The sequence below is a fragment of the Ornithorhynchus anatinus genome, chromosome X2 (genome assembly GCF_004115215.2).
Source record: "Ornithorhynchus anatinus isolate Pmale09 chromosome X2, mOrnAna1.pri.v4, whole genome shotgun sequence".
Classification (NCBI taxonomy): domain Eukaryota; kingdom Metazoa; phylum Chordata; class Mammalia; order Monotremata; family Ornithorhynchidae; genus Ornithorhynchus; species Ornithorhynchus anatinus.
In genome coordinates this window covers 11,294,083-11,318,667 of record NC_041750.1, presented here as the reverse complement: position 1 = coordinate 11,318,667, position 24,585 = coordinate 11,294,083, and the positions used below count along the sequence as shown (strand labels likewise).

The window sequence follows — 24,585 nt, the reverse complement described above, 5'->3', positions numbered from 1 at the left end:
CCCAAGGTTCACACAGCAGACAAGTGGCAGTCGGGATTAGAACCCAGGTTCTCTGGCTCCCAGGCCTGTGCTCTCTCCACTAGGCCATGCTACTTCTCATCTCATCTGCTGAGTGACCTTGGGCAAATCACTTAATTGTTCTCCCTCCTAACTAGACCTTGACCCTTGTGAGGTCTCCACTCCCAAGAAGAGAAAAGGCAAGGTTTGGAAGCCAGAGAGTCGGGTGGAAAGGGGAGGGAAAAGGAGACGGTTTTCACTTTCCTCCTCCTAAAAATCTCTGGTCCTAGACAGGCAGGAAACAGCCTGAATCCTGAGCTAAAAGCAGCCAAGTTGCAGGAAATCACTCAAGGGCTGACCAGAAAAATGGGCTCTGCAGAGTGCCTGCACGCGTGCGTGAGAGCGTGCGTAGGCGGATAGCACAGGAAGTGACAGGACTGGAGGGTGGATGCAGCAGGGGCTGACAGCCTTGGAGCATAAAGAAGGGTGTGGGGGGCCGGGGGGCCTGAGAGGAAGGGCTAGTGAAGTGACAGAGTCCAGAAGTAGGAGCAGCTTCCCACCCCCATCCTTCATCCAAACTGGCCCGCCACCCAGCCTCCCCCGTCCCAATCCCGACCCAAAAGTCATCTGACCTCTCCTTCCCCGACGTATTAGCACCACATTCTGGCTGCCTGCTGATCCTACTGGAAAAGCCCCAGTTCCAACTCCAACCCAGGGCACGTTGACCTGATCAGGGGGTGTGGGGAAAGGGAAGAAACAGCCTGGGTTACCAAGATCTCAGGCCGGAGGGTCCCTAGGCAGAGCTTCAGAGAGGCAGAGCCTCAAAAAGCAAACTTACGCTGGCGGACAGGGGCTTCTGCTTCGGGGAGGACTCCACATCTTTGGAAACAGATGGGTCGTAGGTTATCGATCTGAAATCAAGTCAGTGGAAAAATGAAATCCGTAAAGGCGTTCTTGGGGATGGAGGTGTGGGGGGGGTGGTGGAGGAGGAGGAGAAAGGAGTGGGGGTAAGGAAAAGGAGCACAGCAGCGTGACCTAGTGGAAAGAACACGGGGCCGAGAGTCAGAGGACCTGCGTTCTCATCCCGGCTCTACCAGCTGCCTGCCAATGTGACCTTGGATAAGTCACTTAATTCTCTGGGCCTCCATTTCCTCATCCAGAAAACAGGAATTCTGTACCTGTTCCCCCTCCTACTGATGGTATCTGACCTGATAATCTTTCATCTACCCCAGCGCTTAGTACAGTGCTTGGCACGTGGCGTAGTGGATAGAGCACGGACCTGGGAGTCGGAAGGTCATGAGTTCTAATCCTGGCTCCGCCACCTGTCTGCTGTGGGACCTTGGGCAAGTCACTTTACTTCTCTGGGCCTCAGTAACCTCATCTGCAAAATGGGGATTGAGACCACGAACCCACACGGGACAGGGACTGTGTCCAACTCGATTTGTTTCTGTCCACCTCAGCACTTAGTACAGTGCCTGGCACATAGTAAACGCTTAACAAATACCATCATTATTTTCACATAGTAACCACTTAACAGAGACCACTAAAAAAAACATAGGCACTAAAATACCAACATGAAGAATGGGAAGAGGGAAGAGAAAGGTTAGAGGAAAGAGGGTGGTCAGAGGAGGGAGGGATCAAGACCCACTTCCCCCTCAAAGGGTCCCACCTAGTAAGGATGGTCTGTCTTCCAGGCTTGGAGGTCTGGGTCTCTTCAAAGCTCTTGGCCTTCTTCTGCTCTGATACCTTCTTCTTGCTTTTCTTAGATTCCCCAACAGAGTTGGCAGGAGAGCTGGTAGAGTAGGGCCAGGTTTGGGGGAGGAGGGTCCCAGACAGAGCAGGATGGAACCTGACCTCCCACTGCCTTAGGGACTCTCGGATCCCTGGGGCTCCTGGCTCCTTTCACTTTCCCCCTAAGGAACTGGGCTGGGTTGGGTGGCTGCTGGCCCAGTGCTCCCTGAGTTTCCTCTGGCCCTTAGGGGAGAAGACTCTCCCCCCCCTCCCCCCGCAGCTCCCTTTCCTTTTATGTCAACGAGAAACAGCATGGCCTAGTGGATAGAGCATGGGCCTGGGAGTGCGAAGGACCTGGATTCTAACTTCGGCTCCGCCACTTGTCCGTGTGACCTTGGCCAAGTCACTTAACTTCTCTGTGCCTCCATTCCCTCATCTGTAAAATGGGGATTAAGACTGTGAGCCCTATGTGGGACAGAGACTGTATCCCAACCCATTTATTTTGTGTCTACCCCAGTGCTTAGTACAGTGCTTGATACATAGTGAGCACTTAAATACCACAATTATCATTACGTCCCCTCCCCCACATCCAGTTCCTTTTTCTATGCTTTCCCCTGGCCACAATCCAACCTTTATACCTCTCCTCCCATCACCCCCAACTCCCCTTATACCCGGGTCCATCTTTATACAGACCCCCTGCGATTTGGAGCCTATTTTCCCAAACCAGCCGTTTATATCCTATACTCCCCTGGTACTAGAGTGCCCATTCAATTACTTCTATTCCAGACAGTTCAATTTTCAGTTGGTTTAGTGTGTGGAGTTGGCAAAGTGGGGGGGTCTGGTATTCTAGAGTGCCAATCACCCTTTTTCACATCCCTCCCCCACCCCACACCTCTTTAAACTCATACATCCTTCCCAGCCCCTGTTATACCCATCTCACCCCCCTCCCCCCAACACACTCCATATGCGGAGTAGGATTCATTTTCATTTGAACCCCACGTGGGGATTCTCACCTTAACTCCTGCCAAACAAACTTCCTTTACTGACTGCCCCCTTCCCCGCCCCAACCCCCATTCTCACAAGCGGTACCTACCACACACAACACACACTATCCTACAGCAATGAGCCCCATCCCCACCCAGGCCCCGCAAGCAGTCACCCAGAAGATGGACTCCTCTCCGCCTCTCCCTGGAACTGTTTCCATAGCCCCCAGCTGAAGAAACCAAAACACTGTATTCAAGGCTTCCCCACCCAACATCTTCGGCTGTTTCCAAAAGATTCAAAATACCTTCCGTCCTTTGAGCTGAGCAGCGGACTTGTGGAGGAAGGGCTGGGGGGAGAAGGGGGCCCTAGATGCCCCGACAGTCACCAGGACACCCACCGGCAGACCTGATCTAAAGGCGTTGGGAACCCTACCTGCCTGGATCAGATGCCAGCCACTCACTCCCTGGCCAGGCTGCCAGCTTCATGGCACCACTGCACTTGGGAACCAGGGTGGGTGGCGTACTCATCCACGGACTCTGGTCGCTGCTCTGCCTGGAATGCCCTGGCCCAGGCTCAAGCTGTTCTGCCCGCCTCTCCTTCCCCCTCCCACTTCCTCCCCTGCCTGGTCCTGGCCCTGCCCCTCCACCCAGGTGTTGCCATCACTCCCTCTCCTCAAGGACTCCAGTGTGGCCGGAAAGGAGGCTAAAGCTTGTGCTTGCTTTCTCTCTCCCTCTCCTCCCCCCCCCCACCTTGTTCAATCCTAAATCCTGGCCCTTGCAGGAAGCTGGATCCCTTGGAGCTTGGAATCTCTGCTTCCTTCCACCCAGCACAGAGGCTGCCTGTTGCCAGCCCAGGTACCTTTACCACCTTCCTCCCAACCTCATCTCAGGAGAGGGACCAGAGACTAAGGTAGCAGCGACCATCTCCCAGAGTGCCTCCATACTGCCCTGAAAAGTCCCCAGTTTAAGAGGCAGAGACATGAACAGGCTCCTCTTGAGCCCCCCCACCAACTCCCAGCTAAGCAGCAGACCGGGCCCTTTGGGGTCCAGCCCCCCTCCACATCCCCTGCCAACTCTTTGAAAAGCAGTGGCACAATCCAGCCCAGAACCTCAGAGTCCTGATCTTAAACGCCAGCCAGGGTCATATTGCTACTTCCTTGACTTCTTGGGCTCTCCAGGGGCAGCCCTCATGACATCATTACCTTGATTTACTCTCTGAACCAGGGCAGATAGTGGCTATCTTTCTCCCTGGAAGACTTTTTTCCCACCCATCCCGAAGGCCGTTGACTGACCCAGATGGGGGATATCAATCACTCGACAGTATTTGAGTACGTAGCACTGTACCCCGCGCTTGGAAGTGTACAGAAGACACAAGGAGCTCAAGAAGCCTAGGACCTAGTTGGGGAGAAGGGCAGGAAAGCGAGACCAGTGCAGAGTCAAATGAGGCGGTGGTGGGAAAGCAGTCTGGCAGCTGCGTGCCTCAGCAAGGGGGAGGGGCTGAATCACCAAGAGGAGGAGCCAGGGTGTCATGCTGCCCAAGCAGTAGGATGGGAGAGAGACAAGGAGAATAGTTCCTGACTGCAGGGCCGGGGGGTGGGTAGTTCTCTGCTCCAAAGCTTCAGCAACTTAATGGAAAAGTTCAAGACCATTTTCTGGCCCTGGTCATGTGGAGCTGGGAAGAGAGGATCAGTACAAAGGGCTGGAAGGCGAGTGGGGCCTCCCCTCCCCCTCGAGGCTAGACAGAGCCCCACCCTGAACCAGAACAGAAGAATTGTGCAAGATCCTGGCCACTTGACTGGCTTCCCGTTTCCCACCCAGCAGGAATGGTGACAAGTCATCCTATCTATCCCCCTGCCTCCCTAAACTGTCCTGAACAGAGGGGGCTCTTCCAGGGAAGGGAATTCCACACAGCCTCTTTAAAACTTTTAGAGGAAGTGAAGGAATGGACCATCCAATCCAATTGATACCTTTGACCCTCTTATTCATGATATGATCCTCCCCTGCTATTACTTTCAGTTTCATTTTGCTGAGGGAATAAAGTTCCTATGCCCCCCCCTTGCTAATAATGTTGGTATTTGTTAAGCGCTTACTATGTGCAGAGCACTGTTCTAAGCGCTGGAGTAGACACAGGGGAATCAGGTTGTCCCACGTGGCGCTCACAGTCTTAATCCCCATTTTACAGATGAGGTAACTGAGGCACAGAGTTGTGACTTGCCCACAGTCACACAGTTGACAGTGGCAGAACTGGGATTCGAACTCATGACCTCTGACTCCAAAGCCCGTGCTCTTTCCACTGAGCCATGCTGCTTCTCTAAGGCGTACTTGGGTTTTCTTTCATGTTTCCTTCACTTTCTAGACTGTAAGCTCGTCGTGGGCAGGGAACGTATCTACCAATTCTGTTGTACTCTCTCAAGCATTTAGTTCAGTGCTCTGCACACAGTAAGTGCTCAATACCACTAATTGATTGATTTCAGTGTGGCAGGGGGAAACCCTCTTTCTGGGGAACAACATTTCAGAATGCATGTCCCCTCTAGGCCTACACCTTTCCAGACTGAAGACTCCTAATTCTCTGGCCCCACCCTCATCCGGGCTGCCTTCTCGCACTCTTAGCTGCACTCTTTCCGTGATCCCCAGGACGGAGGCCATCGGACCCGCCCCCCGGGGCCCCAGGGACAGGCGAAACGTGGTCAGACAGAAGGGCAGAACTCTGCCTTTGGCTGGATTTTCTAGGCCCTTCCTGGTGAGGGGCCCGGGGTCTGGCAGGCAGTGTCCATCCTCGGCTCTGGAATTAGTCTTTAAGGGTTCAGCCCAGGTGGGGGCTTCCCGCTCTTCTGGCTAGTGAGGATGTTGGGATAGGTGCAAAGTCCCCCAGGATGATGCCCTGTTGAATCGGGACAGAGGACTACAGCAGGAGGGAGGAACTTGGCTGGCCCTGGGGTTAGTGATTCTCTCCCAGAAACCTCTTCTCCCTTTGTTGAAGTTACTTCAGTCCTAAAGTCAGTGTCCTGAAGCATCCTCCCCAAGTGGTGCCAGCTCCACTTATCCCATTTATTTAACCCAGGTCCTCTCCAAGGATGGTGTAAGGGAGTCGGGGGAAGAAGTGGCTGCCTCAGAGAAACTAACATTTCTGGCCCCGAGGATCCATAAGAACTGGAGATGGGACACCACTCGTTGACCCTGGGGGTGGAGTTCAGGCTTTCCCGATATGGAGTCCAGAGGGCTCCTATCCGACCCCCTCCAAAGCAGTAACCGTTATCCCCACGACCCCTCTCTGCTCTCTTCTGCAGACCTCAATCCATTTGACATGAACTGAATGTACCCATAGCCCCCAACTGAAGAAACCAAAATACTGTATTCAAGGCTTCCCCACCCAACACCTGTATATGGCAGTGAGGGACCTCATCCCCTAACAGACAGGGGACTGGGAGAGGTCTAAGAGGTGGGGAAGGAGGAATCCATGCCCTCACCACGCTGTTTGCTGTCCCATGCCTATCCATCCACACATACACAAATACCCCCAAATCTGGCAGCGGTTCAATCTGTCACCACATATTCCATCTCTCATCGAATCCTGTTGGTCCTACCTTTACAACATTGCTGAAATCCCTTTTCCACTCCATCCAAACTGCTACCAGGCTGATCCAAGCACTTAGCTTATCCTGCCTTGACTACCGCCTCTGCCTCCTTGCTGAGCTCCCTGCCTCCTGTCTCTCCCCACTGGGGTCCATACTTCACTCTGCTGCCCGGATCACTTTTCAGTCTATATTTCCCCACTCCACTACAGCACTTATGCATATATAATTGTATTTATTTTAATTGACGTCCGTTTACTTGTATTGACGTCTGTCTCCCCCTCTCTAGACTGAGCTCGTTGTGGGCAGGGATTGTCTCTCTTTACTGCTGTATTGCACTCTCCCAAGTGCTTAGTACAGTGCTCTGCACACAGTAATAAATAAATATGATTGAATGAATGAATGACCTCTAGTGGTTTCCCATCCACCTGAATAGCAAGAATTGCTATTGAGATATGAGTCAGATATGAGTGGGGAGGGAGTTCCATGCCAGAGACAGGACATGGCTTTACAGTACTCAATCACCTTGCTCCCTCCTACCTTACTTGGCTGATTTCCTACTACATCCAGTCCACACACTTGACTCCTCTACTGCCAACCTACTCACTGTACCTCCATCTCATCTATCTCACTGCCGATCCCTCACCCACGTTCTGTCTCAGGCCTGGAACTCCCTCCCCCTTCATATCCGACAGACCAGCACTCTTCCTACCTTCAAAGCCTTATTCGAAGCACATCTCCTCCAAGAGACCTTCCCCAAGCCCCCATTTCCCCTAATCCCTCTCCCTCTGCGTCGCCCTTGCACTTGCATCTGACCACCCTACAGCACTTATTTACCCCTCTCCTCGCCCCACAGCACTTATGTCCATATCCATAATTTTAAAGTTCACCTATCCCTCTAGGCTGTAAGTTCTTTGTGGGCAGGGAACGCGTTTACCGTCTGGCGGGATGGAAGGGCAGGGACCAGAGCCGCCTCAGACTGACTCTCTCTCTTATAGTGTACTCTCCCAAGCATTTAGTACAGTGACCTACACATAGCAACAGCTCAATAAATACCGTTGGTTGATTGAACAATGGCCCTAAATGGCCTCAAGAACAATGGGGATTGTGCAGGTTTTGACAAAGGGCAGTGTGTCTGCCTAACAGACACAGAGGCAGAAACATATCTTGCCCTCCACATCCCCTTTCGCCAACCCTGCAGCAACTACCATTACAGAACACCCCTCCACCACAGACCCAACCGTCTCAAGAAAGAGAAACGGATGCACAACCTCAGATACTGGCCACGAGTCCCTTGAGCACTCCTTCCTGCTGGAAACAGGGTATGTCCTTCTCTGGTCACTCCACAATGCCACCACAGCCGCCCCCCTACCAAGGAACCCACCCCCAGGGGTAAACAGTCACTCACAGGTTGGGCCTGACAGCGCTAGAGTCAGTCTGAGGCGGCTCTGGTCCCTGCCCTTCCATCCCGCCAGACTGCAGTGGGCTCTTGCCTAGCCTGGGCTCAGTCTCCCTGCCCGGAGGTGGAGAACTGGAGAGTTCAAAGCTCGAAGGCTGCAGGCCCTGCCCCACCCTTGAAGAAACTGAGGAGCCAGGGAAGAGTCCTTCTAGTTTAGACTCAGCAGGTCCTAATCACAGAGCCACTGATAACTCCTGGTTCCTGTGGAAAAGGCAGGTATTTCTGGAGGGGATTGGGAAGGGGGGTGTTGGGGAGGGGGTCACTGAGGTCACTGCCTGCCTCATGACTTCTTTTGAATCCATCCTGCCCCTTCCCCACTTCTCCCCAAATGTATCCCCCACACTAAGAGCTGCCCTGACAGAGCAGTGCAAATCTTTTGAGTTTAGAGAGCACACGGCCTCATGAGTGTATGGGGTTAGAAACCTGAAGGAGGGAGGTGGCAGGGAATGTGTCTGTTTATTGTGGCATTGTACTGTCCCTAGTGCTTAGTACAGTGCTCTGCACAAAGCGCTCAATATGACTGACTGCCACTTCGGAGAGTGGGTCTGCATGGACCTCGTGTACTGAATATGCATAAGAGGACATACTATGACAGATATAGCCTCAATGACTTCCCCTAATGCAGGCAGCTGCAGTGGCAGGGGGCCGTACACTGGCCCACGGCACAGAGAACCCATGAGCAAAGGACGATGCATTCTTTGCTCAGAGACCAGGCTCAGTTTCATTAACCCTATGACCATGTAATCATTGGGGTGGGTTAGGGAGGGGAGGACAGGGGAGAAGGCAGTGTTTGGAGAAAGCACAGGGAGGGAACTGGGACCCCAGCAGGATTAAAGGGCCACAAACAATGTGATGCCCTTCTAATATTAACAACACACCTTCATCCACCGTGTGCATGCATTCGTTCATTCTCTCTCTCTCTCTCTCTCTCCCCACCCAGAAGCTCCTCCTAGCCCCTGATCAGGAAGGAGAGGGTTAAGGAGGGTCCAGGTTGACTATACAGGCCGAAGGAAGCTGTTAAAAGGTATAGGAGCAACCAGAAAGGCTAAATCCTCCAAAGGAAAGGTGTGGTGGGGAGAAGGGAAAAGGAGAGGAGAGGGGGCCATCTGTTCCTGGGCACCAGATAGTCCACTTGGGGTATGGCGAATCAGGCTAACAACACCTGCATGAATACAGAGTCATAGGCTTCCCCACTTAAACCAACTCATCCCTTAGACGACGATGAAAGGTACAAGGTGCTCTGAGCAGTAGCTCACCAAAACAATCATCACCGTGGTGTTGGTTTAGCACTTACTACATGTTGAGCATTGTACTAAATGCTGGGGTAGACACAAGTTAATCGGGTCGGGCACAGTCCCCGTCCCTCACGGGACTCACAGTCTAAATAGGAGGGGGAACAGGTGTTGAATCTCCATTCTACCGAAGAGGCAACTGAGGCAAAGAGAAGTGAAACGACTTGCCCAAGGGCAGACAGCAGAGCCAGGATTAATAATGTTGGTATTTGTTAAGCGTTTACTACGTGCAGAGCACTGTTCTAGGCGCTGGGGTAGATACAGGGTAATCAGGTTGTCCCACGTGAGGCTCACAGTTAATCCCCATTTTACAGATGAGGTAACTGAGGCACAGAGAAGTGAAGTGACTTGCCCAGTCACACAGCTGACATGTGGCAGAGCCGGGATTCGAACCCATGACCTCTGACTTCCAAGCCCAGGCTCTTTCCACAGAACCCAGGTCCCCTGATTCCCAGGCCTGTGCTCCTTCCACTATGCCGTGCTGCTTCGAGGATGGGGGGAGGGGCTTTGAGTCATCTGGGGCTGGGCCGGACCACTGCTGTACAGGAGTCCAGGGGGCAAGGGAAAGAATCCTATTTCAGGAAATAAACTGGACACGAACCCTCCTAGTGGTGGCACACCCACAGCTCATCTCTGGAGGGGCAGACTCCCGCTTGGAGCAGGGGTGGAGGGGGAAAGAGGGGAAACTGAGCGAGGGCTAGCTCACAAACTGCCCGGGGGCAGGGGCCATGGCATCTTTCCCTCTCTGCCAATAGCCACTTTATAGGCACCTCCCATCCCCGGGTGGCTCTAACATATATATCATAGCAATGGCATTTACTGAACACTTGCTATGAAGAAACCCCTGCCCATGAGAAGCTTACAGTCTAGAGGGAGAGACAGACATTAATGTAAATAAAAGGGGAAATAGTAGAGTAGACGGATATGTACATTAGTACCACGGAACTGGGGTGAGTATCCAAATGCTTAAGGGTAATAATAATGATGATGATGATGGTATTTGTTAAGCGCTTACTATGTGCCAAGACTGTCCTAAGCGCTGGGGTAGATACAGGGTATTCAGGTTGTTCCACTTTGGGCTCACGGTCTTCATCCCCATTTTACAGATGAGATAGCTGAGGCACAGAGAAGTTAAGTGATTCGCCCAAAGTCACACAGCTGACAAGTGGCAGAGCCAAGATTAGAACCCACAATTTCTGACCCCCAAGCCCAAGCCCTTTCCACTAAGCCATGCTGGGTACACAGCCAAGTGCATGAATGACACAGAGGGGGAGGTGGGTAGGGGAAATAAAGTGCTCTGATTGGGAAGGCCTCTTAAGGTGTGATTTTAGAAGGGTTTTGAAGGTGGGGAAAGTGGTGGAGAGTGTCAGTGAAGCCAAGGTTAGATCATGTTTCCAGTAGAAGGGGGTGGTCCACAGTGTTGAAGGCAGCAGAAAGGTGGAGGAGGATTGGGTTGGAGTAGAGGCCACTGGATTTGGCAAGGAGGTCGTCATTGGTGACCTCAGAGAGGGCCATTTCTGTCAAGGGGGAGGAAGCCAGATTGCAGGAGGTCAAGGAGAGAACTGAAGGAGAGGAAGTAGAAGCAGCGAGTGTAGACAACTCACTCAAGAAGTTTGGAGAGGAATGGTAGGAGGGAGATGGGGCTGGAGACTGCAAGGTGGGATGGGGTCCAGGGAGAGTTTTTTTAGGCTAGGGGATAGATGGGCATGCTTGAAAGCAGTGGGGAAGAAGCCAATGGAAAGGGAGGGGTTTAAGATGGCGGTTGGAGGGAAAAAGAGAGGGGTTGATTTTGAGAGGAAGTGGGACATCTCTTGAGATACTGTTGGGAAAGATGGGAGAGTCGAAGAGGGGCAGGAGGAGGAGGGGACTGGAGAAGAGCAAGGGAGATTTTAAGGAGAGCCCGTCTAATGGTTTCAATTTTATCTCTTGCCCCAGTGGCCAGGTCACTGGGGCAGGAGATAGGGGAGGTGTGTGTGGGGGGACCAGGGGGTTTAAGGAAGGAGTTAAGAGTCTGAAACAGCTGGCATGAGTAATGGGCATGGGCATCAATAAGGTCAGAGAAGTATTGTTGCTGGGCAGAGGAGAGGGCAGAGTTAGGGGAGCAGCCTTGGGGAAAGCTGTAGTTTAGTGCCCACCTGCCCAGGAGGGTGCCTTCATTTTCTTTTCCTCCTCTGTGAGCAGGGCAAGGTGGTAGAAACAATTTTAGGAGCCTTGGGACAGGGTCTCGGCCTACATCCTACATCTTTTTCAATGGTACTTGTTCAGTGCTTATTATGTCAGACACGGCTGAGGTAGATACAAGACAATCAGGTTGGACACGGTCCCTGTCCCACATGGGGCTTACAGTCTTAATCCCCATTTTACAGATGAGGTCACTGAGGCCTAGACAAGTTAAGTGGTTTGCCCAAGGTCACACAACAGACAAGTGGCAGAGTCAGGATTAGAACCCAGGTCCTCTGACTCCAGGCCCAGGTTCTTCCCATTGGGCTAAGTTGCTTCTGGGCCTCACTGGCCCACATGGGGCCAAACAGATGTGTGCTCGAGTGGAAACCCTGGTGGGAGAGGAGCAGGCCGGCGCCATCAGTCCCTCTCCACAAAGAGTCCAGCGGGCAGCCAATCTGGCTCTAGTGGGGCCAGTCAACGGGGCCGTCCTGGCCAGAGGCCAGGCTTACACCAGCTCGGTCATCTGCAGAAGGCAAGAGACTTCCCCACCTGTCCCTTCTGCCCCTTCAGCTGGAGGAGTGGCAAAGAGGCAGAAAAAGGGAAAAGAATCAGAATATGGAAGTGAAGATGTCTCCTACCCCTTACCGCCAGGCCACAAAAGACTCTCAGAACAACCGCTCGGGGAGAGACGCTACCAGGGCTCCAGGGCCTATCCCCAGGTGTGCCAAGACAGGAACCTAGGTCCCAGAACCACCCTTGTCACTGGAGATAAGGTCCAGTCCCAGCACATTGGTATTCAAGACTGGCCAGAGGGCTCCCCCCTGCTGCCAGACATACCCCGTCTGATGGCAAGGAACCCAGTCAGTTCCCTGCTGTGCTCTCCCAAGTGCTTAATTCTGGGCTCCACCCAGAGGGCACCGAAATACTACTGACCAATGCTCCCATCAGCCAGAATCCCAGTTCACGCATCGCTGAGAAAGACCACCAGGCAAACAGAGGGGAAGAAACCAAGCACAAAGAAGAAGCACAGGCAGAGGGCAAAGGTGGGTCCAGCGATATATTGGAGACCTTCTGGCCTTTACAGTCACATGGCACAAACTGGGGAGTGTTACAGCATCACAGGGCTGGGCCTGGGTAGTGCAAGGAGAGTTGGAAGGGGATCCTAGTCCAGGAGGGCAAACTACAGGCCCCATGGAGGGGCCAGGAGAAACTGGTTCCCACCCCCCATGCAGGGGCCAGTGAGGATGTGGATCCATCCTGCCCCCACAGCCCCGATAGGGTACCAGGGCTGGTGCCAAAGCCCAGGTTTTGAGCTAATGCTCTCATCCCCCAGCCGCCCCCGGCTCCCACCCTTTCACCCCAGCTAAGTCGTTTCAGGGTTTAAGTTCTGCAGGATCCCCTGAAAGAGAAAGTGGGGAGCGGGGGTTAGCACCAGCACAGGGAGTGCCTTGCCCTGCACTCCCAGCCCCCCCACCTCCACCTGGCTTACAGAGGCCTCTGGCCCCTACTCCCAGCTGATGTGTGCCACTCTCGCCTGTGGGCTGGGGTGGCAGCAGCTTCGGGAGGGCCAGATACAGACCCTTTCCCCCGGCCCCAGAGTGGGGGGGATGGGGAGGATGGTAGGGTGGGGGGCAGGGAAGAAGGATGGAGAAGGAATTAGCACTCACGGAATCGGACTCGGATGGGCCAGATGATGATGGAGCATAAGCAGAAGGTGGCAACCACGCCCATGCCCCCCGTCACCACCACCATCACCCAGTGGTAGAAGGTGATGCAGACCGGACAACACAGCTCCGTCCTGGGGTGGGAGGGGGAGGGGTGTGGGTGCGGGAAGAGAAGAGCTCTAGTCAAGGGAGGCAACCCTCCAGGATCCCATCAGGTTCCCAAGCCCACAGACCTCTGCCCAGGCACGTGCTCCTGTAAGCCCCGGGGCACTCACGGGCAGGGGTGCAGGTTCTGGATGACCATCACAGCGAACCCGTTGGCCACCTTGTCTGTGAAGCTCATGGCCCCATATACGAAGGCCCCACTGTGCTGGAGAGACAAATGGAGGGGGGAGCAGGGAGGTCAACGACGTTCCTCACTCCAGAGCCTCCCCCCGCACCCCGCCACCACTGGCTCAAGGGGCCCAACCGCCCCTCGCTGCAACAGACCCGGGCCAACCCAGAATCTAGCTGCTTCCCTGCCTGTCACACCCTCACTCGGCTCCAGAAGAGGGAAGCTGGCCCTCCCTCGGGAGCCCACGAAGGATTGCTTACTCAATGCTCAGGTCTCCGAGGAGAGGGAGGGGGCAGCCCGGTCTTTCCAAGATTCTCTGGAGTTCCCCCCTCCCAGCCCTCAAAGTCAGGCGGCCACAAAACCCTCTATGCCTCCTTGCCCCAAACACCTACCGTGTGGGGCCCAATGAGGTCAGCTGTCATCGACAGAGAGGTGACCAGGATGGTGGCAGAGCCCACACCCAGCAGCACAGCTGCGCCATAGATGAGTTCCCCTAGCCGGTCAACTAGGGCCACCCAGGAGGCAAAGGCCAAGATCACCAGGACACCAGCAAAGTAGGTCAGCTGTTTGTGGGGGAGGGAGAGACAGAGACAGAAAAAACAAAAAGCAAAAACAAAGGGCCTTTACTTACAACCTAGGCCTCTCGCCCCAAGGGAGGGCCCAGATGCCTGGGGAAGTGGGAGGGAGGGTGAGGCCTAGGCAGAGCTGGAGACATGATCAAAGTTGAGAGAGGGGTCACAACTGCCAAAGAAGTATTGGCGGGGAAGGGAAGATACAGGGCAGTATTTTTTTTTTTTGAGGGAGGTCAGGGAGACGGGGAGGGGACTGACCCTTTACAGACCCAGATCTAACTCTGTTTCTTCTGTTCTACTCACATTTCTCCCAATCCACTTGTTGACAGGCTTCATAAGGAAAGAGGAGAGGAAACCGCTGATGTACATTACCAGAGGAATGGTGGCAATATACTTCTGCAAAAAGAGGCAGGATTCAGCACCAAAGAGGGGAGGGAGGCTCTGTCCCTTTCTCCAGGGGAAGCTCCCCTCCACAAGCCCAAGGGCGCCAGCCCCACAACAGCCTCTCTGGCCCACCGCCTCAAACCAGGAGTCAAGGGGCCAGTCTTCCTTCCCAGCAGCTCGAGGTGATGTGGGGAAAAAAAAAATACAAAACCGTTGTGGAGGGGCCCGGGAGAGATTGATGGCACAAGCCCGCCCCTCCCTCACCTTGGGCAGCAGGAGTGAGTTGGTGAGATACATGGCGATGTAGGTCTGGGACAGATTGACAATGAGCCGAGTAGTCATATATAGCAACCCCACCTGTGGAGACAAAGCAGGGGACAGGGCCCCACCCTTGGTTCCCTCGGGCCCCTGAGGGCTGAGAGCAAGGGGCCAGGGCTGGGGTTGGTAATGGGGGTGGAGGAGAGTGACCTTCCCCCTTCTGGAGGACAGAGGGCAGAGGACAGAGGGTGTTCCTAGCCCATCAGATAGGGGAGGAGACTGTGAAGCAAGGGTTGGAAAGAGATGAGATACCCTCCCAGGGGGTGGGGGAAGGCCGCTTTCAACCCCTTCTCTCTCTCTCTTACACACACATGCACGCAGGCACCCCCCTCCCCCCACCCCCGAATCCTGGCTCAGACCTGATAAAAGGCGGGCTCTCTCAGCCAGTGTTTCCAGAGTAGCAGGGACTGAGCAGGGGGCTTTGGGGCAGCAGGCAGCAAGGGGGTACGTTCAGTGGTTTCTGGTGCCTCCCTCAGCGGGGAGGACCTCTTCTCCTTGGTGCTCACATGGAACAGGAGGGAGAAGACAGCACCAACCCCAACCACAATTAAAGAGAGATTCTGCAAGGGGCATGAAAGACGGACAAGACAAAGTCACTGTGGTGAAGCTGACTCCGTTCTGACTCCTCCAGGGGTCAAATCCTAGGAAGTAAGGGATGTGCAAGCTAGATAGGTAGCCCCGTCGAGGGGGTCGGGGGAATTGTGTAGCCCCTGGGATCTGGGCCTCGCTGCCTTCAACACCCCCAAAACTGGGTGTCTGAAATGAGGTTGGCTTTCTAGCTGCAAACCAATTCCCAAGCCCCTGGGCAGGGAGCTCCTAAATGCAAGGGATCGATAGCGCCCCGCCCCCCTCCCCGGCTCACACCTTTGCCCCACTCCCACCACACCCCCATAGCCCACAGCCCTGCCAGGATGCCCGGCCACTCACCCGGAAGACAGGAATGTCATGCTGCCCCAGCTGATCAGTGCTGCTAGGTGCCTGGGGCTGGCCCCTCTCAAAGTGCAACAGCAGCCAGGCTGCCCCATACACGGTAATGTTGGCCATGACTGTGAAAGCGTACCTGGGAGCAGGGAAAAGGCTAATCCAAGCCACCCTCCCTCCAGATTTCCAGACCAGCCTATATCTTAGCCCTTTCCCCTCTCTGGGCTTGGTCTGGGATCCGAACCCCACCGTGGGACTCATGGCTGAGGCTGGCCTGTTCCCCAAAGCTATAGACCAACAGTCCACAAAACTCGACCTCACCGCTGCACCCCCCACCCCACCCCCCGACCTCCTCCTCCTCCTCCTCCACCAACGGTTCACAGCTTCCTCTCAGCTGGGCCTGGGGCAGGATTACAAGATTTGTGAGGGGTTGAGGGATGGAGGAGATGGAGAAGGGAAAAGACGAGGCCTCGGGCAGAGCCTCGCAGCCTGAAAGAGATGACCTAGTTGCAGGGTGACGGGTCCCTCTGGAACATTACCACGGAGGGACCCTGAGCCCTAAGAGCCAGACCCGCCCCCGCCCCCGGCCTGTGGTTCTACCCATGTTGGGTAACGGTGCCTCAGCCGTTGGGGAAATGGAACTCTGATCTGCAGCCAAGGCTTAGGTAGGGAGGTAGAGGGGAAAAAAAAATCACCCACCTCCCAGAGGGCCCCTCCCCTACACTGCCTCCAGAGAGAGGGGAGCCCCAAGCCCTGGCCCCAGGGGGTCCGGTTACCTACCTGAAGGCTGTGAGCTCCACCTTGTCATGGTCGTTAGTGACTAGCTCGGGGATGAGAGCCAGGTGGGAGATCTGCGTGGCTGCCCAGCCAAACTGGAAGATGATGACAAAGGGAGCATAGTAGAAGAGGCTGGCCCATTCCGGAGTGGAGTTCCCACAACCCAAGCAGGGGTTGAAGATGAAGGGGAAGGACAGCAGGACACTCACTGTACCTGAGGTGAGGAGAGACAGAGGGCTCGGTCATCAGGGCAGGCAGGCAGCCAGCCAGCGGGTACCCAAAGTTCCACCGGCACAGACTCCTCCTCCGCAGGGCACCCTTGCCCCACCCACTGCTCCCAAGGGAGAGAAATCTCAGGTTCGGTCTTTGAAAACAGTCAAGCTAAGCCTCAAAACAGGAGCTCCTTGAGGCTCGATGGTCAGCATGCATGTGCACAAGCGTGTACACCCACACACGCACACACACTCCCTCTCTCCTTCCCTCCCTAACCCTTGGGGCCAGATTCCCCTTTCTTTCCGGTCTTAAAAAAGGGCTGCTCACACGGCTGCTCTGCCCCACCCTAGAGTTGGCCAACTCTTGGGAGAGCCTGCCTGGATCGCTGGGCCGGTGAATCGCATCTCTGCCCTCCCAGGAGGGCTTCTTGGGAAATGCAACTTACTGACCAAGGCTTCTCTTGCTCAACCTGGGCAACCAGGTTAATGATTTCTTTCTTGGGGTTGAAAATAGGCCCCAAGCAACTGAGAAGATATGAGACAACAGATCAGGGTTTCAAAAAATAAAGCCAAATTCCCAAACTGGAAGGCTGGCAGCGTGGGGCCAGGGGAGAAAAGCCCGCGGTTCTTGGAGAGAAGACCCTCCAAGGTGAAGGTGGCCCCACAGGGCCAGGACCAGCCCTTGGCTAGGTCTTGGGTGGGGGCAAGCTGGCTGGCTCTCCACAGGGGCTCTGCAGTCCCACCCCAGAGGTGCCCTTATCAATCAGAAGGCGTCCTTCTCCTGGGGCAGGGAGGATGCCCCAGTAAACTCTCAGAGCTTCTCTAACCTAAAAATATCCCAGAGCAAAGTTTCACACTAGGCAAGAATGGGGAAGTACGGTCTGCTGGTTAGAGTGGGAGGTGGAGTCAGGTGACCAGGAGTCACTTCCTGCTTCTCGGAGGCTGAGGGGTACAGGGAAAAGGGGTGATCTGGACCGTTTCTCCACCCGCAGCGCCCACCAGGTCCTTGCCTCCTCAGGACTCAGGAAGGGGGTGGGGTGGAGAGGGCTCCGGGATCGCTTAGCCACGAGGGAGTCTTGAACCCTGCCCAGAGCCTTCTCGTTGCCTGGAAACGAAGGGTGAGGAGTAAATCAATCGATAGTATTTATTCAGCGCTTACTTTGCGCAGAGCACTGGGCTAAGGGCTTGGGAGAGTACGACAGAATTAGCGGGAGAAAGCGGCCCTGAGGGTATGGGATGCTCACATTAAAGGCGGCAGCAACCTGACAGTTATGAACTGGGCACTAATTCTAACTTGAACCCATCCCTGCCGCACACCCCAGTGCTGAGGTTCTTCTTGTTGGTTTCCACGGGGGACGTCTGGGCTGGGATTGAGACGTGGCAGGTCGATTTTGAAAAAACTAACTGGTCAGAAAGACCCAATTTGGAGTCTTTCCAGACTAAAACAACAGTTTCACCACATAGCTGGAAACTCAGGGGACAACGGCCCCACCACAGAGTTGACATCTATAAAGAAGTAGAAAAGCTGGAGGGGGAAAAGGCGCATTGCCTAGTGGATAAAGCACAGGCCTGGGAGTCAAAAGGGACCTGGGTTCTAATCCCGCTCCCGCTCCTTGCCTGCTGCGTGACCTCGGGCAAAGTGCTTACCTTCTCTGTCCCTCAGTTTCTTCATCTGTCAAATAAGAAATGCCTATTCTCCCTCCGCCTTAGACTGTGAGCTCCATCTGGGACAAGGACTGTGACTGATCTGATTGCACTAAATCTTCCCCAGTCCTTAGTACATAGCAAGAACCTAATATTACTACTAAAGGATCGATAGCACGGAGCTGGGTAATAATAATAATAATGTTGGTATTTGTTAAGCGCTTACTATGTGCAGAGCACTGTTCTAAGCGCTAGGGTAGACACAGGGGAATCAGGTTGTCCCACGTGGGGCTCACAGTCTTAATCCCCATTTTACAGATGAGGTAACTGAGGCACAGAGAAGTTAAGTGACTTGCCCATAGTCACACAGCTGACAAGTGGCAGAGCTGGGATTCGAACTCATGACCTCTGACTCCAAAGCCCGTGCTCTTTCCACTGGGCCACGCTGCTTCTCAACTTTAAATGGTCCCCAACTAGTTTCCTCAATGATGTGACTTTTTTTATGGTATTTGCTAAGCACCTACTTTGTGTCAAACACCGTTCTCAGCGTTGGGGCAGGTCTAAATTGATTAGGTCGGGCACAGTACCCGTTCCGCATGGGGCTCATGATCTAAGAGGGAGAACAGGTACCCCCATTTTACAGTTGAGGAAACCGAGGCACAGAGAAATTAAGCGACTTGTCCAAGGTCACTCAACTTAGTGCCGGGGGCTCCCGGCTGCCAAATTCCTATTTGAGCTGGCCGGTGAAAGCTGAGTATCAAGCTGAGTATCGAGGTCACGATCACCCTCAAGTTTCTCCCGATAAGATAAGTTTCTCCCCAGAGTCACCGATCTGAGCCACCAGCAGCTAGCATCCTCTGGGGAACCCAGGCCAGAGAGGTGACCCAAGAAGTCCCAGCACTTCTCCCCTCCGGGGCTGAAACCCAAGTCCCAGGACTCATCCCCATTCCATTAGGGGCAGCTGCACCACCTCAGCCCTAGCACCTCCAACTGGCAGTGGGATGGGAGTTCCACTGGTCTTAAAACTGATAATAATAGCGATAATGGTATTTGTTAAGCGCTTACGATGTGCCAAGCACTGTTCTAAGCACTGGGGTAGATACAGGGTAATCAGGATGTCCCATGTGGGGCTCACAGTTTTAATCCCCATTTTACAGACGAGGTCACTGAGGCCCAGAGAAGTAAAGTGACTTGCCCAAGGTCACACAGCAGACAAGTGGAGGAGCCAGGATTAGAACCCCACATCTTCTAAACTCATTCATTCAATAGTATTTATTGAGCGCTTACTATGTGCAGAGCACTGTACTAAGCGCTTGGGATGAACAAGTCGGCAACAGATAGAGACAGTCCCTGCCGTTTGACGGGTTTACAGTCTAATCGGGGGAGACGGACAGACAAGAACAATGGCACTAAACAGCGTCAAGGGGAAGAACATCTCGTAAAAACAATGGCAACTAAATAGAATCAAGGCGATGTACAATTCATTAACAAAATAAATAGGGTAATGAAAATATATACAGTTGAGCGGACGAGTACAGTGCTGTGGGGATGGGAAGGGAGAGGTGGAGGAGCAGAGGGAAAAGGGGAAAATGAGGCTTTAGCTGCGGAGAGGTAAAGGGGGGATGGCAGAGGGAGTAGAGGGGGAAGAGGAGCTCAGTCTGGGAACGCCTCTTGGAGGAGGTGATTTTTAAGTAAGGTTTTGAAGAGGGAAAGAGAATCAGTTTGGCGGAGGTGAGGAGGGAGGGCGTTCCAGGACCGCGGGAGGACGTGACCCAGGGGTCGACGGCGGGATAGGCGAGACCGAGGGACGGCGAGGAGGTGGGCGGCAGAGGAGCGGAGCGTGCGGGGTGGGCGGTAGAAAGAGAGAAGGGAGGAGAGGTAGGAAGGGGCAAGGTGATGGAGAGCCTCCAAGCCTAGAGTGAGGAGTTTTTGTTTGGAGCGGAGGTCGATAGGCAACCACCGGAGTTGTTTAAGAAGGGGAGTGACATGCCCAGATCGTTTCTGCAGGAAGATGAGCCGGGCAGCAGAGTGAAGAATAGACCGGAGCGGGGCGAGAGAGGAGGAAGGGAGGTCAGAGAGAAGGCTGACACAGTAGTCTAGCCGGGATATAACGAGAGCCCGTAATAGTAAGGTAGCCGTTTGGGTGGAGAAGAAAGGGCGGATCTTGGCGATATTGTAGAGGTGAAACCGGCAGGTCTTGGTAACGGATAGGATGTGTGGGGTGAACGAGAGGGACGAGTCAAGGATGACACCGAGATTGCGGGCCTGCGGGACGGGAAGGATGGTCGTGCCATCCACGGTGATGGAGAAGTCTGGGAGCGGACCGGGCTTGGGAGGGAAGATGAGGAGCTCAGTCTCGCTCATGTTGAGTTTTAGGTGGCGGGCCGACATCCAGGTGGAGACGTCCCGGAGGCAGGAGGAGATGCGAGCCTGAAGGGAGGGGGAGAGGACAGGGGCGGAGATGTAGATCTGCGTGTCATCTGCGTAGAGATGGTAGTCAAAGCCGTGAGAGCGGATGAGTTCACCGAGGGAGTGAGTGTAAATGGAGAACAGAAGAGGGCCAAGAACTGACCCTTGAGGAACTCCAACAGTTAAAGGATGGGAGGGGGAGTGAGTAGAGAGGGTGGAGTTGAGAGCGGAGACCTGATCGTCGAGAGTGGGAAGAGAGGACAGGGCGGCAAGGTGAGGAGAGATGCTATTGGAAAGACGGATGGGATCGAGAGAGCGGAGGTCTCTGTGGGGCAGTAGCGAAGATTTGCAGGGGGAGGGAGTGTGAGAGATGAGGCAGGTGAGAAGGTTATGGTCAGAGAGAGGGATTTCAGAGTTGGTGAGTGAGGAGATAGTGCAGCGGTAGGAGACTCCCAAGCCCATGCTCTTTCCACTATGCCACACTGCTTCCTGGGGCCTGGGATCTGGGTCCCGAGAGAGATGGGAACCCAGTGGCTCAGCTGAGGTGGTGGAGGGGCATTTCACTGGTCCTCAGGTCCATCATCCAGTGAAATGCCCCTCCACCACCCCAGGTCCCAGGGTGGGATTAGATTGATTAGTTTGACTGATTGGTTTTAAGACTACTGGAACTCCCGTCCAGTTGGAGGTGCTGGGTCAGAGTCAAGGTGGGACTGCTTGCTTCCCCAAATGACCTTGAGAGGACAGCGATGACACAAGCTAAATGAGGCATTCTGCCTCTCCTTCCCCTTCAGTGACTCAGAAGAGGAGAGGTCACGACTCTCTTTGGGGGGTCACTTGGGAGACATCATTTAGCTCCCACACGAACCCCCCCCACACACACACCACCACCACACACCAAATGGGAGACACCACAATTAGAGAGGGAGGGGGTAGAAACTCTAGTCCTCTGGAGCAGGGTGGGGAGCGGCCACCTCTCCACTGAATAGCTGAGAGGGACACGCTCTTCTCTACATCTCTAATCTACGTGAGCTTGGAATGAGATATTTTCTTGCATAACATGTCTCGAGGCCCAGTAACTCTGAACGCAGCTTCACCCTCCTGCCCCTTACCTGCTTCCTCCTTATCCCATGTGGGGCCCATCTGACTCGCAGTATTCAGTTGCAGTGCTCCCCCAGGAAGAGAGCGAAGAGAGTGAGCATCAAATTATCTCACAGCCCACTCACCCCAGGGCGCCTCTGGGAGAAAAGGGTCAACCCATGTGGAGGTTTTATCAGCCCTTCCCTGTCACCCTTCGGGACTGCCAGGGCCCCGGCCCGATACTCGGCTTTCACCAAGCAACTCAAATAGGAATTTGGTGTTAGGGGGCCCCCAGCACTATTTCCTGAGCCCCAAACCATCTCCCAGTTTCCTCGAGATTATGCAGTGGGGATTCTTGCCCCCCCCCACAACATAGTTTTTTTTCTCCAAATCAGGGAGATGCTTTGGCCTCTCCTCCCCCTGTGTAAAGTAGTAGTAAGAGGACTTATTGAGTGCTTTCTGCTCACTGAACGCTGTGGAGAGAATATGCAAATGGGAATCAGGCACGGTCCCTGTCCCTCACCGAAATCAAACTTTTAAGAGACGGGCGCATAAACGCAGTCTGTTTTCCAAATCGATCCGCTCACCCAGCTCGGGGACAGTTGCTGGACGTCCCGACTCCTGACTCCCTGCAACCATTCCAGGGCCAAGCCTTTACGGATCCTCTGCTCTCCCCGAAAGGGGTGCGCGGCAGCTCCCTTTCTTTCCCGCTGCCTCAGTTTCTCTTCCTGGCGGCTTTTCCCTCCCTCCCTCGGAGGAGAGTGGGTTAATAAAGAGTCAGCTGCAGACTGTTAGTTACTGTTTGTCAGAGCCCCTTCCGCCCTCCCTCCTCGGGCGAGGCCTGCGCAGCCCCAGGAACCTCACCGACCTGAAAATTCGGAGTGGTTGCCTTGGGAGCAGAAAAGGCGGGGAGGTGGAGGGAGAGGAAGGAGTGGGCCACACGGATTTCGGGAGAAGGGCTCAAGGAAGAGAGGGCAGAGGTTACGAGCGGGGTTGGGGGGCGAGGGCGTCGGACGGGGACAGCCACGGGGTGTGTGTAGGGGGGGGGGGTCGACTGGATGTGTGCCCCTCTGAGCCAGAGGGAGGGGGGCCCCGGCGGCAGGAGTCTGGGGGCCCCTACGGAAGGGGAAGGGGAGACAAGAGACCTCCAAGAGGTCGGGGGGACGGGGCGGGCCTTACCGACCAGATGCCAAGACTTGCGGCGGCCGTAGCGCCCGCAGCCGCCCGACTGGTCCGACTCGTAGCCGATGAGCGGGGTGCAGATGCCGTCGGCCACCTGGCCCACGAGGAGCAGGACGCCGGCGCCGCCCGACGTGTATCCCAGCACCGAGTGCAGGTACACCAGCAGGTAGGTGAACCACATGGACGCACACAGGTCGTTGAGAAAGTGGCCGATGGAGTAGCCGAGCCGGGCCAGGACGGGGAGCGACGGCTCGTCCATGGCTCCGTCTGCTCCCCGGCCCGATCCGCCCCAGTCCGGGCTCAGAGCGGTCCGCTCATCCTCCTCCGAGCCGGGAGGCGGCAGGGCGCCGGGACTGCGGAGCGGCGCGCTCGCCCTCGGAGCCCCGAGGGGCAACCCGACGCCGGCTCCCGAGCTCCGTCCCTCCCTTTCTTTTTTTCTTCCTTCCTTCCTTCCTTCCTTCCTTCCTTCCTTCCTTTCTCTCGCTCCCGGCCCCAACGGAGCCCGGCGTCCCCTCCCTCCGGCTCCAGGAACTCGCCGGCTCCCCCAGCGAACTCCTCCGCGGCCCGGCCCCTTATTGCCCGGCCCGAGGCAAGCCGGCGGAGTCAAACCACCGGGGAGAGCAGAGGGGCAGGGAGAAGGGGAAGGGAAGGGAAAGGGCGGGGGGGGGGAATTTCCCGGGATTGGCATTGAAGCCAACCAATCGGGACCGGGCGCCGGCTGCGGCTGCACCAATGGGCAGGGGGGAAGGGTGGGGCTTGGAAGGTCAGTCCCAGCCGCCGGCCCTGCCCGGCTTTCCCGGGGGCGGGCGGACGAATGAACGATCCTGTTTGTTACGGGAGCGGCTGGGGGTGCCATCGGCAGGCCTCTGGAGTCCTTAATAATAATAATAATAATGTTGGTATTTGTTAAGCGTTTACTATGTGCACTGTTCTAAGCGCTGGGGTAGAGACGGGTTGTATCAGGTTGTTCCCCTTGAGGCTTCCAGTCTTCCTCCCCCTTTTCCCGATGAGGTCACTGAGGCCCAGAGACGTGAAGTGACTGGCCCCCAGTCACCCAGCTGCCAAGGGGCAGAGGCGGGATTCGAACCCATGACCTCCGCCTCCCAAGCCCCGGGCTCTTTCCACTGAGCCACGCTGCTGGTCGGTCCTTCCCGGGGCCCGGCCCGATTTGGGCAATCCCCTGGCTCGGCGCGGGGAGGGCGGGGTGACTCACCTCCTCTTCGCTAGGCTGAGATTACCCCTCTACGGGGTGGCGCCCTAATTACCGTAATTGCTCTTTAATGGTTATTGGGACCTACAGGTGCCAGGCAGAGGGCCGGGACCCGAGCCAGCCCTGCCTACCTCCCGTCCGCCCCTGGGTTGCCTCTTTGCTTTTATTAATAATAATAATGATGATGATGGTATTTGTTAAGCGCTTACTATATGCAGAGAACTGTTCCAAGCGCAAGGGGAGAAACAGGGTAGTCAGATTGTCCCACGTGGGGCTCCCATTTATTAATCCCCATTTTTACAGATGAGGTAATTGAGGCATAGAGAAGTGACTTGCCCAAGGTCACACAGCAGACAGGTGGCAGAGCGGGATTAGAACCCACGACCTCTGACTCCCAAACCTGTGCTCTTTCCACTGAGCCACGTTGCTTCTTGCTCGGCCGGTCAGTGCTACCTACTGAGTGCTCACTGGCGGCGGGGCACCGTGCTGAGCGCTTGGGGAGAGGACAGCGCAACGGAGGTGGTAGACGCGTTCCCCACACACATGGAGTTTACAGTCTAGGGTAAACTCAGAGAGATGACGGATCTATAGGGAGCGGCGTGCTGTGGCGGAGAGAGCATGGGCCTGGGAGTCAGGAGGTCATGGGTTCTAATCCTGGCGCTGCCACGTGTCCGCTGCGTGACC

General features: G+C 55.1%; 1 protein-coding gene across 7 annotated transcripts in view; it reads right to left on the bottom strand.

The window, feature by feature from the left end:
- MFSD12 (major facilitator superfamily domain containing 12) overlaps nt 1–23,324 on the bottom strand; it is a 39,613-nt gene extending 16,289 nt beyond the window's left edge. The window contains exons 1-11 of one of the 7 annotated variants that reach the window (XM_039910467.1): nt 22,689–23,319; nt 16,171–16,381; nt 15,397–15,529; nt 14,829–15,029; nt 14,416–14,508; nt 14,071–14,163; nt 13,588–13,758; nt 13,137–13,231; nt 12,865–12,995; nt 1,667–1,789; nt 836–908 (exon numbers count right to left, since the gene is read on the bottom strand). In XM_039910467.1, the coding sequence (XP_039766401.1) occupies nt 901–908; nt 1,667–1,789; nt 12,865–12,995; nt 13,137–13,231; nt 13,588–13,758; nt 14,071–14,163; nt 14,416–14,508; nt 14,829–15,029; nt 15,397–15,529; nt 16,171–16,381; nt 22,689–22,950 (1,521 nt within the window). In that variant the 5' untranslated portion in view covers nt 22,951–23,319 and the 3' untranslated portion in view covers nt 836–900. Of the gene's footprint in view, nt 1–835; nt 909–1,666; nt 1,790–12,235; nt 12,597–12,864; nt 12,996–13,136; nt 13,232–13,587; nt 13,759–14,070; nt 14,164–14,415; nt 14,509–14,828; nt 15,030–15,396; nt 15,530–16,170; nt 16,382–22,096; nt 22,289–22,688 lie in introns of those variants that run through there. The other 6 variants (XM_029052797.2, XM_029052796.2, XM_029052792.2 and 3 more) reach the window with 6 other exon arrangements.
- Between the last annotated feature and the right edge of the window lie 1,261 nt (nt 23,325–24,585).